Raw genomic sequence first — 15,244 nt, 5'->3', positions numbered from 1 at the left:
TTCCTCTCCTCTCTGCATAATCCTCTTGGTCTCTTTTCCGCCTGACAGGAGTTCAGACCTTGGACAGCTCCCTGCATTTCGGTCTGCATGCAAAAATCCAGGGCGCTGTCCAAGGTGCTGAACCCTGGACCGAGCTGGAATTTTGCCTGTCTCCCCCAACACTCCTGATGCTGGGGGTGCTGTCCAAGGTGCTGGACCCTAGATGCAGGTTCGGTGTTAACATATTAGGAACCTGACAGTGAAACAAGTCACATTTCACTCTTGTTGTCATTGCACTGAAATTCCCGGTTTAATCAGAAGCACCATGAGGGTAAGCAAAACCTGCACATCCCCACACTGTCGTTGGTTACCTTCAAACCTTTAGATCGTAGATCCAGAGTGTCAGCAAAACGGACAGAGGAGACAACCCGTGCAAACAGGCACTTTTATGTGTAGAAAAAATAAATACAATAAAAAAAATCCACTGCCATACTGTGTACCCTGTCCTGTTAATAATTCCAACACACAAATAGACTGGTGCAATTTTACCGTAAACAGGATTTAAAAGCCTATCTAGGAATAAGGAATAAAGAGTTTTCATTATTGGTATTTTGTCCTGAGGGCTTTTTTTTTTCCCTATTTTCTCGCCAAATGGAATGATCCCCCCCCCCCCCCCCCCCCCCCACCGCCGCCACCACTATTCAGAGTACCGTGTAGAAGGCGGGTCAGAGCGTCAGTGTGGGAGAAATCCAGGGGCCCATCATCAGTTGCGCTGAGTGAGCCGAGCTGAGAGATGTGCGTTCACTGAGCCGGGGGAAGGAGGACCGCTGCCTTTCCCTCCGCCGCTCCTCACTTATAATAACCTCCTAGTCACCAGCATCAGCATCTCACCGCCCCGGGCAAACTATAATTAAAAATACCACCGTTACTGGATGGAATTTTGCTTTGGATTATTATAATTTACTATAGCCTACTTATAAATAGGCTTTATGCGTCCGGAACCGTCCGAAAAGGTAGGAGCAGATTAAAACTGGGCTATTCGTGTTTTTATTTTATTTCTTTCATCCCGTGCCTGATGCATGATGTGTGCTGTGAAGGTACTGGTGTTGTAGGATCCTTAAGTTTCCCTCCATGCATTTTCTTGTGGCGTGAATCCGATGTGGAATTGGTGAGTTTGGGCTGAGATGGGGATTTAAGCGCAATAGGATGGTGTGGATGATTAGTTTGAAAGCACTCGCCCGCAGTTCAGCCACAGGGGAGAGGGTGATACGTGGGGCAAACCACACCTCAAGCCACCACATTGACTTATTCAAGCTGAATTTGTGACAAATGAATCTGTGGTGAATGAGTGATGCGCGTCGAGACGGAAAGTTTCAGCACCACTGACTCGCGTCTCTCGGCGGGGGGTGGGGGGCGGACAGCGCGGCAGCAGAAACTGCCAGAACTGCTCACGATTTGGAAATGATTTCTTACAAATATAATCCCGGCTGATGTTGAAAATGTACGCTTGGTAATTTTTGAAGGCAAGGGCAGGGAAACCCTTGAGCAACAGTCAGACTGCCACCGTGCGAGAGTCGGAGGGAGAGCTGGAGCTGGGAGCGCTGCTGGGGAAAAAAAAAAAAAAAAAAAAAAAAAAAAAAAAAAATGGTGTCCGCTGTTTAATTCAGTGGTGCAGGCTCGGATTTCTCATCAGTTTGAAGCGTTTTACTTTCAGCAGAAATCAGATATCAAATATTCCATTAACGGATCAAAACTACTTTCATGACCTCCAAGACCGCTGGTTGTTGGGATCGTTCTGTGGAGGCATGTCTGTGAGGGACTGACAAATCCAGCGGCGCAATAGAGACAGTCACATCGCTGCAAATTAATTCTCCCGCAGGAACCCGCCTCTGTGCTTCCAGTCACCTCAAGAACAGCTTTTGGGTATTTTTCTCCAGGGATTGTTGTCCATTATAATAATATTAATAATATTAAATGCAGACTATAGAATTACATCGTTCTGCCGTTATACTGTGAGCAATTTTTTTCTCATCTAAAGCATGTGGTTCAATATGAAGCTGTCTTTTAATAACATCTGGAGTTTGGCACAGATGTTCACTGGGTGACAGACAGACGGAGCAGTCTTAATGTGTTCATATGTGTTCATTCATTATATGTAGCACAGTAAAGGCCACATTGAAAGGACACAGCCTTCATGTCTTAGACCCCCCCCCCGAAACAAGTTTCATTTGTGTGCCGAATCATCTGAGTTGGATTTGTGTGGTTGAATGTTTTAGAGATACAGTTACACATGATCAATACACATGTCTGATACATTTTCTCATTGTCAAGTAGATGGAAATGCTGAAATGATCAAGCATTGTTGCTGGGGACCGCTTGGTGCTCCCTAAAGCCCTCCTGCTGGTACCTGGACCCCATTTTGTCCAACCAGTGGTCTGGCAGGTCCGCACACACGCACCCCCAGAGCAGGATACCCTTGTCTGCTGTGACTGATGTCGGATTAAATCCTTCCCCCAGGCTGAAGCTTGTGATAGACAGGGAGCACAGGTCTCCAGTGCGTGATTGGGGGGTGGGGGCTAGGCTATATTACAAAACATGTCAATAAATCTGCTGCACCAAAGCTGGACGCATCAATGCATCATTTATATCCAGTCAGCGGCGGTATCCCGTGCAGGTCATCTCATATCCTGCACTCTTTAATAATTCAACATGTATATATCCCGGAAAATGTGTGTTTATTCTAGCATACTTGGAACAGCAGCTAGCTAACATTACTGTGAAGGGTCGTCGACCTCAAGGCGGCCATACCTGTATGTTTTGACACTTGTGGCGCGCTGGGTTTTTTTTCCCCCACACACACTTTAACTTAGCCAAAAACAGCTCCCTCTGGATTGAGGGCTGCTAAGTATGCTATCACCAGGGGTGGGGTTAGCTGAAGGGCACCTTTCATAACACGCCTGTGAGGGAAAGTGTCAGTAAAATATATAGTGTGAAATGTGACTTGTCACCACATTAGCCTCATTTAGCTTAGCCTACGGGCTAGCCAGCAGCTGAACAGTTTTGACATGAAAACAGATATTGGAGTTCGTCAGATGTCAAATAACTGACTATGAACGGGGGTTGTAGCCTTATTTAAAATGTTGTATTGAGGGTTAAATGTGAGTGGAGTTGTTGCAAAGAGCTATTTCTTACGCTGGGGGGAAGAAATCTCTATTAGTGCTTTAGTTAACTGAAAGAGAACATGTTAGCATTGTTAGCATTCACTTGTCACGTCTATGTCTCACAGGGACACCCAATGCCTCAGTTAGGCAATACACACAATAAGTCATGTTAACTGAATACAGGCCAAGGCCAGTTTTCATAGGAGAATGGGATCTCAGGTTTCATGGGCATATCAAGCTTTGTTTATTGAAGGGACACACGCAGCACATCTCTGTGTTAGTGGGTTGGACTGACACCGCCGTGTTCAGGGTTTCTGTCACCACACAGAACCTTTAAACCTCTCTGCTGTCTCACAGAGTCACTTTTAAGACAAAGACAATGATTGAACCAGGCAACGCAGTGTTACCAGAAAGATACACACTTGCTCACTCAAGCACAGGGACACACATGCGTGCACACACAGTGCATTAGCATAGGTATCAGTTACTAGAATTCAATAGCTTGCCTGCTGCAGCAAGATTAACTATTCAGGGCAGGTGGTTAAAGGGCCTATTGTGTTGCATGGCTCTGTGCTACTGTCATGATTGGACAATGCGTTTGTCTGGTGGGCAGCCCACTGCCAAAACAATTGCAAGGGCAAAGGGCTGGAAGAGTACACACACATATAAGGTTTCGCCATGTGAATCATTTCAAGCACTGCAGAGCAAATTTAAACAGAACTGAATAAGTACAGGTGTAACTATTGAGGGCTAGTGAGCTGGTTAATATTCCATACCAGTGTCAACTGGGTTTGAATGATTGCAGTAATTTGAATATATTCACTGAAAGAAAATTTCAAAAATGATAATGGGGGTGGGGATGGGGGTTCAGACATTCAGACACCAGTACCGCCATAACATCTTTCTAGCTGTTTATGATTGTAATCCTCCAAAGACATGCAAATGAGAGAAAGAGTGGCAGTGGATAATTAGTCATATTTATCAGGATCCCAGCAGACCCTTACAGATAGCGGGCTACCGTTTGAGGCAAAACACATGTTCTGGCTCACCTCAATGGATTTCCCCTCATCACAGAATCAGCAACAGTGGTCTACACTATGTTTTTTGTTTTTTGTTTTTTTCTCGCAAAATTTCTGTGTTGTGCTACTACTGTTTGTAACTCTTAAATTAAGGCTTTAAAACTCTGAATGATTATTTGCGTTGATCTTCAAATAAAATGGGTAATTGGTAGAAATGGATCCCGGCATAAATTGCTCATAAACCTTTAATAGAGGTTATTAGTGGTTATTTAGTGGTATTTAATGACCACATGGAGAGACAAATCTGCACTGAATGGTGCTTTCAATATCCTCTTTCAGTTTGAAACAAACTCACAGGCATGATTTTGCTTATCTGCAAGGCACTTCTGTATATTTTATTTAACTCATTGTCACAAAAGCTGGCACTGCTTCCTCTATTGTGCTTGTTTTGAATAACATTTTTAATTGGACCTAACTTCATTACAATAAGAATAACGTTACACAATGCAGCATAAAATGACCTCACCGTCAAATTAACCCCTATCTCAATCAGTGTCAATCAAAATGCAACCTCTTTAACCTTAACAAATTATCTATTTTTTCCAGAGCTAGTGTACTGGATAGTATTTGATTTCACATATGACATTGTGTTTATTTTTGTGTATCTTAAGTTTGTGTATTTACCACCAGTGGACCACCACAACACATTTTATTTGTAGTTGGCTTCTAAGTTAGGCCTATTGACATTTAAAAAACATACATAAAAATATGTTGTTGTTTTTTTCTTCTTTTTTCTGTCAAAGGTGTATCCGAAACTGGAGCTCAGACCATGGGGTACGGAACTGGACTGGCGATGAAGGTTATGTACTTCAATCCAGGAAGTCGCCTTAAAGAAAAATCTCAAGATGCAGCTCTGAATCACTGACCCAACACCTTCATCTTAGCACTTTCAACCAGTCCACTTTGTGTGGAAATTTGATATTTTTCCATGCATCTCTGCAAAGACTTGGCTGAGAAGATTAGATTCCGTCCATTATCAACATTAGATCTGCCTCAAAAATAAAAAAAAACGGATATTGCATTCTCCGCTTGACTGCAAAATTATCTATGTGGAATATAACATTTAGCAGATAAATCCTGGAACACAGCCGTAATCAGATGTTATTATCACTTTGAGGATCTATCCCCAGTTCTAACCCTCTTCTGGTATACCGTGTTATTCTCTACGATGAATCCCAACAGCCTACCTGGGCATGTCCTCTTGCTGCTAAGTACTGTTCTGGGCCTGAGCGTAGGCTTGGAGTTTACTGGCTCTGAGGGTCAGTGGGCTCGCTACCTGCGCTGGGACGCCAGCTCCAGAAGTGACCTGACATTTCAATTCAAGACTTCAGAATCGGAAGGCCTGCTGCTCTACTTCGACGACGGCGGATACTGCGACTTCCTGCTTCTCATGGTATCTGAGGGTAAGCTGCAGCTTCGCGTCAGCATCGACTGCGCTGAGACCACCATCACCTCTGATAAAATGATCAACGACAGCCGCTGGCACTTTGCCGCCATCAACAGGCACAATTTGCGGACTGGCTTGGCCGTGGATGGCCAGACCAAGACGGAAGAGGTGCGGCCCCAGCGTCAGTTCATGAAGATCATCAGTGACCTCTTCCTTGGAGGGCTGCCGGGGGACATCCGTACATCTGCCATCACCCTGCCCTCTGTCCGTGAGCTACCACCATTCAAAGGAATTATTACAGACCTCAGTTATGGGAGTAAGCTGCCCACACTCATCAATAGTCAGAAAGTACGCTTGGAGATGATGGGCCTCTGCACAGAGAATCCCTGCGAGAATGGTGGGATCTGCTCGCTGGCAGATGGAGAAACCTACTGTGACTGCTCCAAAACTGGATATGTAGGTCGATACTGCACTGAAGGTAAGAGGGCTGGCTCCAGAGCTTTCTGTGTCAAGCACTGAATATTGATTAAAATCTCTGTATAAAATTCAGAATATTGCTTATAATTTTAAAATTGACCTAACAGCAGGTTTACTGTCTGCCTGGAGGTATACAGTAAAAAAGTACCACATTAACCCCTCACACCTGCTTTTTGCATAAGATATGACTTGATAAAATGATCTTATGGTGTGTGGCTTAAAACTCAATGTATTTTGCTAAACCATAAATTTCAATAAGGACTGCTGAAATTAGATTTAATTTCCATAACTGTGTTGCTATTCCCGCTACACCTAATTTGATTTGTGCCACCCCAACTTCATTTATAAAAGGCCTTGAAAAATGTGCATTGATTGCAATGTAGCATTTTACACAACAGTGTAATTTATATGAAGCATGGGCAGGTATACTCCCGTGTGTTTGAAAGATTTAATGCAATTCACACATTTTGGGTTGTTGCTCTTGCAGCTTCTTTTAGAAAGTCTTCATATTTCATGTGGGAGTTAAATTGGAGGTGATGTGCTCAGCATTTCCTCTCCCGTCACAGTTATTACTTTTGATGAGGAAGCGGTGGATATGGTATTAGCTGATATGACTAAAATTACAACACTCAATTCTCTTTTCTCCGTTAAATGTATTCAGCTCCTGCAAGGTGGTGCAGGGACCTGAAGGTACACTCAATGTTTGGATGAGAAACAACTTCATCTATTTTTCCTCTGCTTCTGTGCCAAGGCCATCTCTTTTTTGGGGGGAGTGTAATGAGATGCAGCACTTTGACAATGTTCTACTCTATCCCATCTTCACGCCTTTAAAGATATAGGCATACAAGGCTTTTTTTTCTCCAGCTAATACAGTGCTTATGTATACTCTCAAATGGCCCAGTGACAGTGATATAATGCAGCACCCACTTTCAGAAGTGGTCCTTTCCTCCCACTCCAGGAAATGCTAAAAAATCCTTTTCCCTTGTACTATACACTTTCAATTTTCCTATGCTGCTGGATGAGGACTGTCTAATGTTGAAACCTACATCTTTCAATAATAACTTGCTTCATTTCTTCTTTTTTTGGTACTCTTATTTTCATATGTACATCATTAAATACTATAGGATCTCACTATAATCTCACATGCTTAACTCTTTTCTTGATGTGTATGGATTGTAAAGGATAACTTTGTGTGGACTGACCCATGTCTAATTTCCTCCACTGCTGACCCACTTCCTGCCTGCCTAAATCTGACTGACATGGCTGAGGGATGACTCCATTTTGCCAAAAATCAGGGGAATGCTCACTGAACGCTACAGCACTTGCAAGTTATTTTAAACTGTGTCTAATACAGTTAAGATGTTATTATTTTTCCAGCATTTCAGCAGGCATTTAAAGTATGCATTTCCAGATTTTTTCCGTGCAGCGGTTTTGCTGCATTTGGTTTCATAATGTGTCCGATCATTTGCTGCTCAAACGAAGCTGTTTGGAGCTTAAATCCTGAGCGCTAGCCTGTGGCATTGTTCAGGACAGCACGCGATGTGCTGGTTGCAGAGCAGTCAGGCGGAAGGACTGGACTTGCCCCCTTTTCGCTTCATCCCATTTGCTCATAGGCTGTGTCGAACAGTCGATGGAGGAGAAGGATGAGGAGGAGGAGGAGGAGGAGGAGGTGGTCCATTTGTCTGAGAGCTTCCTGAGAGCTGACAGGGGAACTATGACATCCTTGTCTAAGAACAACAAGGTTTTAAGAGTGCGCTTGCGACTCAGCCAGACAGCTTGGACAAGGAAAGATGGTCATATCTCAGCCGCAGGGCAGAGCAAGTATGATGACTGAATTCACCACATGCCTGTTGTACCCCACTTTGTCCCAGGAGGTCAGCTGTTGGGAAGCGAACCATGAACCACCCCATGCTTACTTCCTGTCTGTCTGTCAGTCGCACACCTAATCTCCATTTTCCTCTGCTCTGAGGCAACACAAGAACGAGGCAGGGAGGACTGTCATGGTAGCTTCCCAGCTGATCTGACTGCTGCTCTTGTCTGCCTTCCCATTAACTGATATGGTCGATTGTTGATTATGCCACAGAGACTGGGAACCATAATTAGGAGGATAATGAGAACAGAGATGGCTAATTTGCCTGGAAAATGCTTGCACAAACACCACCGTCAAATTCAAACTATCTGTTGGCAAACTAGCAAGGTATTTTATTTATTTATTTTTTTATTGCTAAGCCCACATGTCCACAAGTGGCAAAATACTTCAAGCAGCCCTGGAGCACAGAACGTTTGTGGGGGACACTCGGAGCGATCAAACTTTCATCAGTTGTTTGCAGTTAGATGGGAACAACTGCTTAGCACACCTGTCTCTGTCGGCATACTGTTGATTATGCTGCACATTAATGAGCGATGAAAGCAATCTGTCAAACCTGTGAATATTTATATGTAACATTATCAGGCTGCGCGGCCCGGGCCTTGCATGCATGCACTCAGATACATTTGCATTCGCAGTCGTGCACACAAACACACACACACACACACATACACGCGGAGCAACGAGGCCCCGGAGCTGCTCGTTAAACCGGCAGATGGCTGACTGACTGAGTGGACTGGGCCTTGGACGCATTTTGCCAGCCGTATTCCTAATGGTAGCCTGCTAGCCCACTGGCCTAGAAGGGAAACACAAGAAGTGTGCAGAATTAACATGCGAGATGAGAAATGAGGAAATGGCAAGGGAGGAGTCGGGCAGAGCCTGCCTGCGCCACTTGTGCACAGAAAAACCACCCATTCCCACCTCGTTCATCCATTTTTGGGTGTGCAATTCTGGCATTGAAGGATAGCTGGGTTAGCACACTGCTGAAGCATTATTATTACCTGATCATCGTGAGACGGCCCCATCTCTGTCTGAGCCCATGCAGCTCTCTCTTCCCCAAACCATCCAGCTCGGCTTGCAGCTTAGCGGCGCAGACAGTTGGCCATAAAACACATGTTCAGTCTCTCGTCCCATGTGGATCAGGATGTATCAGTGTGACTAACTGTGTCAGGGCAATGAGCTGAAATTAGACACCACTCACCACTTGCTCTGCACATGTGTTGACTTTGGCAGGCGTATCCGCTGCTGCAGCTTCAGACTATTGTTTGATAACTCTTAAACTGCGTCTTTCTGCAGAGTCATCTTTAATATTAACTTGATTCTGCTCCCATTATTAGCTGTGCAAATATCAGTTTCTTTTATGGTAATGATCTGGATATTGTCCCTCCTTCTGTTCAATTAAATTAATGGGGGTGACATTATGAAGTCTCTTGGATACCTCGGGGTTTTTTCAGTTACAATGAGATGTGCATAAGGTCAAGGTTATTAAGAGCTACACTGGATTGTTTAATGAATATGTAAAATGATCGTTCATTTCCTCTGTCGCAGTCCTACATCCTGCATTGGTAATGAACACTTTGAGGCCCCGTTTGCTCAAAAAATATTCACTGGCTTGATGGAAGGCTAGTAATTGAATGCTAGGGCAAGCAAACTGTTAAGCAAGTGCTGAAATGGTGCCTTCAGGCTTAGCTTTGGGGATTAATAAACAGACATGGAAAAAATGACAGTTACAATAATCTTACTATAAAAAGTAGGTCAGGGGGAAAAAAAGAAAAAAATGGTGCAGGGACTTGCCTGATTCCAGTGCAGAGGGCATTTGTGTCTAGTGCCCGAGCTGAAAATTATGTTTGGATTTGAGTGGTGAAGCTGCTGGTAAAATAGAGCAGGGGATTATACTCGGACCACATGTCCTCCACAGCACATTGGCTTGTTCTGGATGCTGTCGCATCAAGAGAAAAGGTTTTATCTACATGGGAAACTGAGCATTTAACACACAAACATGCACACACTTTATAGGTGCACTTACTGAGGGCAAGCATTTGCAAAGTCAGAAAAAAAACAAACAAAAAAAAAAAACATGTGCCAGCTACATTCATAGGTCCTAAGTCCCCCAGTTCTGGAGAGCTGGAGCTGCGCTGCTGTCCATCAGCTGGACACTATCTCCCTTCCCCCCACTTCCATGCTTCGTCCTTCCCTTTCCTCTGCCAATGTCATCCTTTTCTCATGTGGGAGGAGAACTAGCAGCCATTTTGGGCTCCCTAAAAGAGACGGGAGAAAATCTCACCTTGTCTTCACCGACAGCTTCTACAGAATCCGTCTCCCTGCGCCTCCCCTCAAATGATATTTCTGTCTTGTGTTGAGTTTCTTAAATTTAACATTTAACAAGGACTTAATACAGTCAGGGAGAAAAAAAGAATCATGAAAATCCCCAGTTATATCAAGTGGTGGGAAATGGACCAGGCCTCTGTTCATCCTGAGCAGAGATCAAGGCAGTCAAATTAACATCTGATATTTGTGCTTTAGAGCCAACACTTAATTGAGATTTATTTAATTTCCTTGCGTCAGTCCTTGATGGTCTTTAGATGCTCTCATTGCAGGAATTTCTCAAAATTCATTTTAGGGTACAGGCACCAGGTTTGAGACCAAAAAAAAAAAAAATCCTGGAACATAGAGCAACATATAACCACGTATACAACTGAGACTGAGTGATCTCTCATGTGCCCTAAATCAGACTGGCATGTTTGATGCCTGCAAGGTGTCATCCACTGGTGAGATCCTGGTGAGGATGTTTGCTGCAAGGGATGAAGCTTAATGTGTGGCTTTTTTTTTTTTTTTTTTTTTTTTTTTGTCATACCATGCTGTGAACTACAGGAACCCCACAGTGAGCATTCCCCTGAGAAACCACAAGGGGTGTGTTGAATTTGGGTTGGCACTGAAGAAAACGTTGGTGGGTGGGTTAAAGGGGCAAAAAGGGGGGAAAGTGGAGGAGAAAGATATGGGTCTGAGAAGGAGCGTCCTGGGATCCACAAACCTCACAACACCATAAATCCTCAGTGTGGGTGTGGATTTATGTCTCCTTTTATGTGTGTGAGGCCCTCTGTGTGATACAAGCTGCAGAATATTATGCTACTGTAACAATATTCGAAATGTGAAAGAGTTGACTGCCAAAGGTGTCGTGTCGATCTGGTTCCCTGAGAGGACGGGACAGATGAAACTCTATGTGTTTTTCTCTCCACAGGGATTTATACTGAAGTAGTGATTATGATCAAGCATGTCAAGGGGCAGCTCTGTGCTCCTTACATGGCCACACAATGCTTAGCAGCGTGGTATGTTTTGCATGGTAGACCCACATGCAAAAGCGGCTGTAGTGTGTCACTAATGCGGGACTTCTCTTTGCTTTCTCTCCTTTTCTTCTGACAACTCCACAGCAGTCCAGAGAAAACCAGGTGAGTCTCAAGAAGGACAGGTCACACTTTGACTTCTTTAGCTACACTTAATTTCATATTAGATTATGTAATCTATTATGCATTCAGTTTCAAACTTGGAGCATTTATTCAGTAAACAACCTGCAGAGCTACTTTATATTCACATACTGTGTTGCTCTCTTTATTAGTCATTTGTCTGTTTCGACAGAAAGCTTTCAAATGCACTTGGGAAAGCTTTGCTTTTAGCGTGATAGCCATGGTTTGCCATCATGCAAAGCATGCATAATGACAATACAAGTGTAGTATTGGTGTGCTGTTGTTCCTCAAATTTTCTCTCTGTTGCTGTCTGTTTGATTTTTCTCTTCAAGGCCTCGCACACCTGAAGACAGAGCAAGGTACTCTCTTCTTTTTCTTTGTAGATCTCTATTGTGTTTTTCTTTTTTTTTTTTGGTTCACTCACCGCCTGGCTTGGTTTTGGGGCTGTGTGCCTTCACTACCTGTCCATGTGCATTTGTGTGTTGCAGTGCTCCCACTGTTGCTGCAGAGAAGTGGGAGGATTTGTGTGTGTGTTGGTGGGGATGGGTGCATGGCGGCATGGCATGTTCCTCATCTCACCTTCATCTCTCTCTTTCTCTCTCTCTCTATGATTCTGTGTCTCCTCACCCTCTTTTCACCCAGGTTTCTGTGTATTACATAATTGTGGACTGTTTTCAGTGCAACAGCTAACATGCAGTGACACACTCCACTGTTTCTACTCGACCTCTGCAGTGATGGGGTAGTGGAGGCGGGAGGGAGGGAGGATGGAAAGCAGGGGAGCAGGAGGGTGGATGAGGAAATCACTGGAATTTGGGGAGACAGTTTAGAGGAAGAAGACAAGGATTGCTATGGGAGATGAAGAGGAGAGAAGAGGAGGAAAGATTGTCATGGTTAGATAAAGTACAAGTGTTTGAGTTGCATAACCTTAACTATACTTCAACTGTAGTTTATTTTCCTTTATCACAATAAACAAAACTATAAGTACCATGAGCTGATATTTTAGTCATTTTAAATCCATTCTTGACATTGGAAACACTTGACAAAATGAACTTACCTTAAGGTTCATCTAGAGCTAGATTTAAAAATGTTTTCTTTAATTTTTACTTTAAATCATACCACATGAGATTGGTATGATTTTGTAGAACCATCCAGTATCAATGCTGTATTCTGGCAATAGGTTTAAGAAGGTTCTGTCACAGCAGCATTTAGAGCAGTGAAATTTTGCACATTAGCAAAATCTTTGGATTTGCATGCAAATGTAAATTCTGATCCTGATGTGCTCTCGTATATAATTCACCTCCGACCTTGCCAACCGGTTGCAAACCGTCATGACAGCACCACCTTTAAGGTGACGGAGATAACTGGAGAGTTCAAAATTGAGAAAGTGATTTTATTAACTGTGCTGTAAAGCTTTTCTTCATAGCCCTCCTCCTCTGAATAACGAGAGGATTAATAGAGTGCTCCTCTTCATTTCCATTTTGCCACAAACACAACTGGCCACAACGAATGGTCACCACTGCAAAACCCTCAAGTTACCAGGCTTCTGGTACCGCTACTTTTCAGAGGATGTGCAGATAAATTGTTCATTGCCTCTTTCTGGTGTGACCTCAGTGTAGAGATGAAAGAAAACAGAGGATGCTAAAATTGTGAAGTGTCAGTTGTCTGCTGCCCCTGTTTGCTTCTCTCATTTCCCCACCATTTGCATGATTGTCAACATTTTGCATGAAATTGTCAGTTGCCAGTGTGCAGACTTATGGTAGACTAACAATAGCTCATCCCCACTTTTTGCTGTCTCTCTCTGGTGCTCTGCGCGGGATGACACTCTTCCCTCTTTTATCTCTGCGGATCCTTTCTCCTCTCCACAAACTGTAGGTAGAAACAAAGGTACAGCAATCCCTTTTTTCTTTACTGTACTCATATCTGCGCTACAAGCGGTGTGCGTGTGTGTGTGTGTGTGTGTGTGTGTGTGTGTGTGTGTGTGTGTGTGTGTGTGTGTGTGTGTGTGTGTGTGTGTGTGTGTGTGTGTATGTTGAATTTGTGCTTGGGCTGCCACTGGTTAATCATTCATTATGTGTGTTCATTAAAAGTGTGCATATGCTCATCTGTGTGTTTGAGAGAAAAAAAAAAGAAATCAGGGAACTCGATGCTTTCCAGCTAACGAGCACCCGTATTTACTGTTGCATGAACGATGAGTGAGCGAGCAGAGAAATGAGTTGAGAAGGAGAGAAATATGGCGTCAGTACTGGAGACTGGAGATTTTCACTTGATTATCACTGTTAAATTTAAAATGATGTTAGTCGTAGTTTGAATTATGCAGTGTCTTTGCAAAGGGATAATATTAAACATGGACAGCGTTGTGCATGAACATGCTAAATGAGCGCTATCATCGCATGTGCTCATGTTTTTTTTAACTGATTGTGGCAGTTTGTAACTAATTAGCACGAGCATCAGTAACTCTTACAAGGGTTAGCGACGCTCACGCACCAGTGGGTGGAGGTGATGCACCAAAGGGCTGTTAGCCCCCCGCCAGAAAATGCCAGAAGAAGAAGAACTGTATTTTATGGTGACCCCCAGCTTGTGTTCGGCATGGCTAGTGGCAGCAATTAAAACCATATGGGGGTGAACGCAAAGCACTGAACTGAAGGTGGGCTGGCAGAGGGGCTCAGCGGTGACAGCCTCTTAGGGTGTGTTCGTGTGTGCTCAGGTGTGTTGCCTTAGCTGGTGCCCAACAGCTGACTTCGAAGTGGTGCAGAACCAGACAACCCCACTGTTTAAATAAAACCAAGCTCTCTGTGATTCTATGGTAGTATTGAGTAATTAATTTAGTTTGGGAAGTGTCAGTGATTAGGCTGGAGGAGGTTCTACTGAAAGAGAAAAGCCCAGAGCAGCTGGTTTAAAAAAAAAAAAAAAAAAAAAAATGGAAGAAATGAACATGAACTAGTTCATTTTTTGGGAATGTGAACTTAGTCCAGAATTCAAAATTGTGAACTATGAACGTGAACTAGTTGATTTTAGTCTGAGTGAACTGAACTATGAGCCAGCTCTTGTGAGGTGTAAACTGATGATGGACTGTCTGTGTGGAGATGAGGCATACGTGTGTGTGTGTGTGTGTGTGTGTGCGCACTTAATTGAACGTGACAGATCCGTGTCTGTTGAAAAGGAGCTGATTGGTGAATTTCATCTGACATTTGGCTTCATTTGAATGAGGTCATAGCAGTGGCCTTTGTGTGTTGCCATCGCGCAGAGAATATCCTCATTATTCATTTATCAAAGCCATGTGATACACTGTGTAGATGTGTGTGGTCATGCATGTGTGTGCGCCTGTGAATTATGATCCTGATTGATATCAGATGAAGGAAAGTTGTGTGTTTTTTGACTTTTGACTGAAACGTGGCTACAATGAGATTGACTACAATGGTATGTGTGAACAACTGAATGTGCGCTAAGCCCACCCCTCTTAGTTACTGTTGCTACGCCTGTCATTTTATAAACAATGGGTCCATAATTGCAGACAGGTATACAAAAGAAGGGGCTCCTTGTTTTTAGCCTGCAGCTGTTGTTTTACTTGCAGCTGTGCCTGGCAGATTCATCAGCTCTAAGCTGCTGTTAACTGCTTGCATTGGTTGAAAGGCTCTCTCTGACCAAGTTCAATTTTTCCATTTGACTCAGCAAAAGGGGTCTTAAATATGAATACAGGCATATGTCTTGGTAAATGTTTGAGGCTAAATCTGGGGCTATTCCAGCAAAAGGCCAGCATCCTCATCAGCTGATGATACAGGTAGAAGACATGGAAATAGAGGAAACAGCTTTACTGTTAAGTGTGCTGCAAAAAT

General features: G+C 43.6%; 1 protein-coding gene across 8 annotated transcripts in view; it reads left to right on the top strand.

Annotated features, from left to right (window-relative positions):
- Positions 1 to 766: 766 nt before the first annotated feature.
- The window catches only part of LOC139621818 (neurexin-3b), a 290,171-nt gene continuing 275,693 nt past the window's right edge, over positions 767 to 15,244 (top strand). For all 8 annotated transcript variants that reach the window (XR_011691090.1, XM_071478691.1, XM_071478689.1 and 5 more), the window contains exons 1-4: positions 767 to 992; positions 4,963 to 6,084; positions 11,379 to 11,396; positions 11,744 to 11,770. Coding sequence is in view for 7 of the 8 variants with exons in the window: in XM_071478691.1 (XP_071334792.1) it covers positions 5,388 to 6,084; positions 11,379 to 11,396; positions 11,744 to 11,770 (742 nt within the window). In the remaining variant the exon portion in view is untranslated. The remainder of the gene's footprint in view (positions 993 to 4,962; positions 6,085 to 11,378; positions 11,397 to 11,743; positions 11,771 to 15,244) is intronic.

The sequence above is a fragment of the Trachinotus anak genome, unplaced genomic scaffold, assembly GCF_046630095.1.
Source record: "Trachinotus anak isolate AG129_WGS33_773 ecotype Australia unplaced genomic scaffold, CSIRO_AGI_Tana_v1 ptg000005l, whole genome shotgun sequence".
NCBI lineage: Eukaryota > Metazoa > Chordata > Actinopteri > Carangiformes > Carangidae > Trachinotus > Trachinotus anak.
The sequence above is the reverse complement of the archived record's forward strand: the minus strand, read 5'-3'. Positions and strand labels throughout refer to the sequence as shown.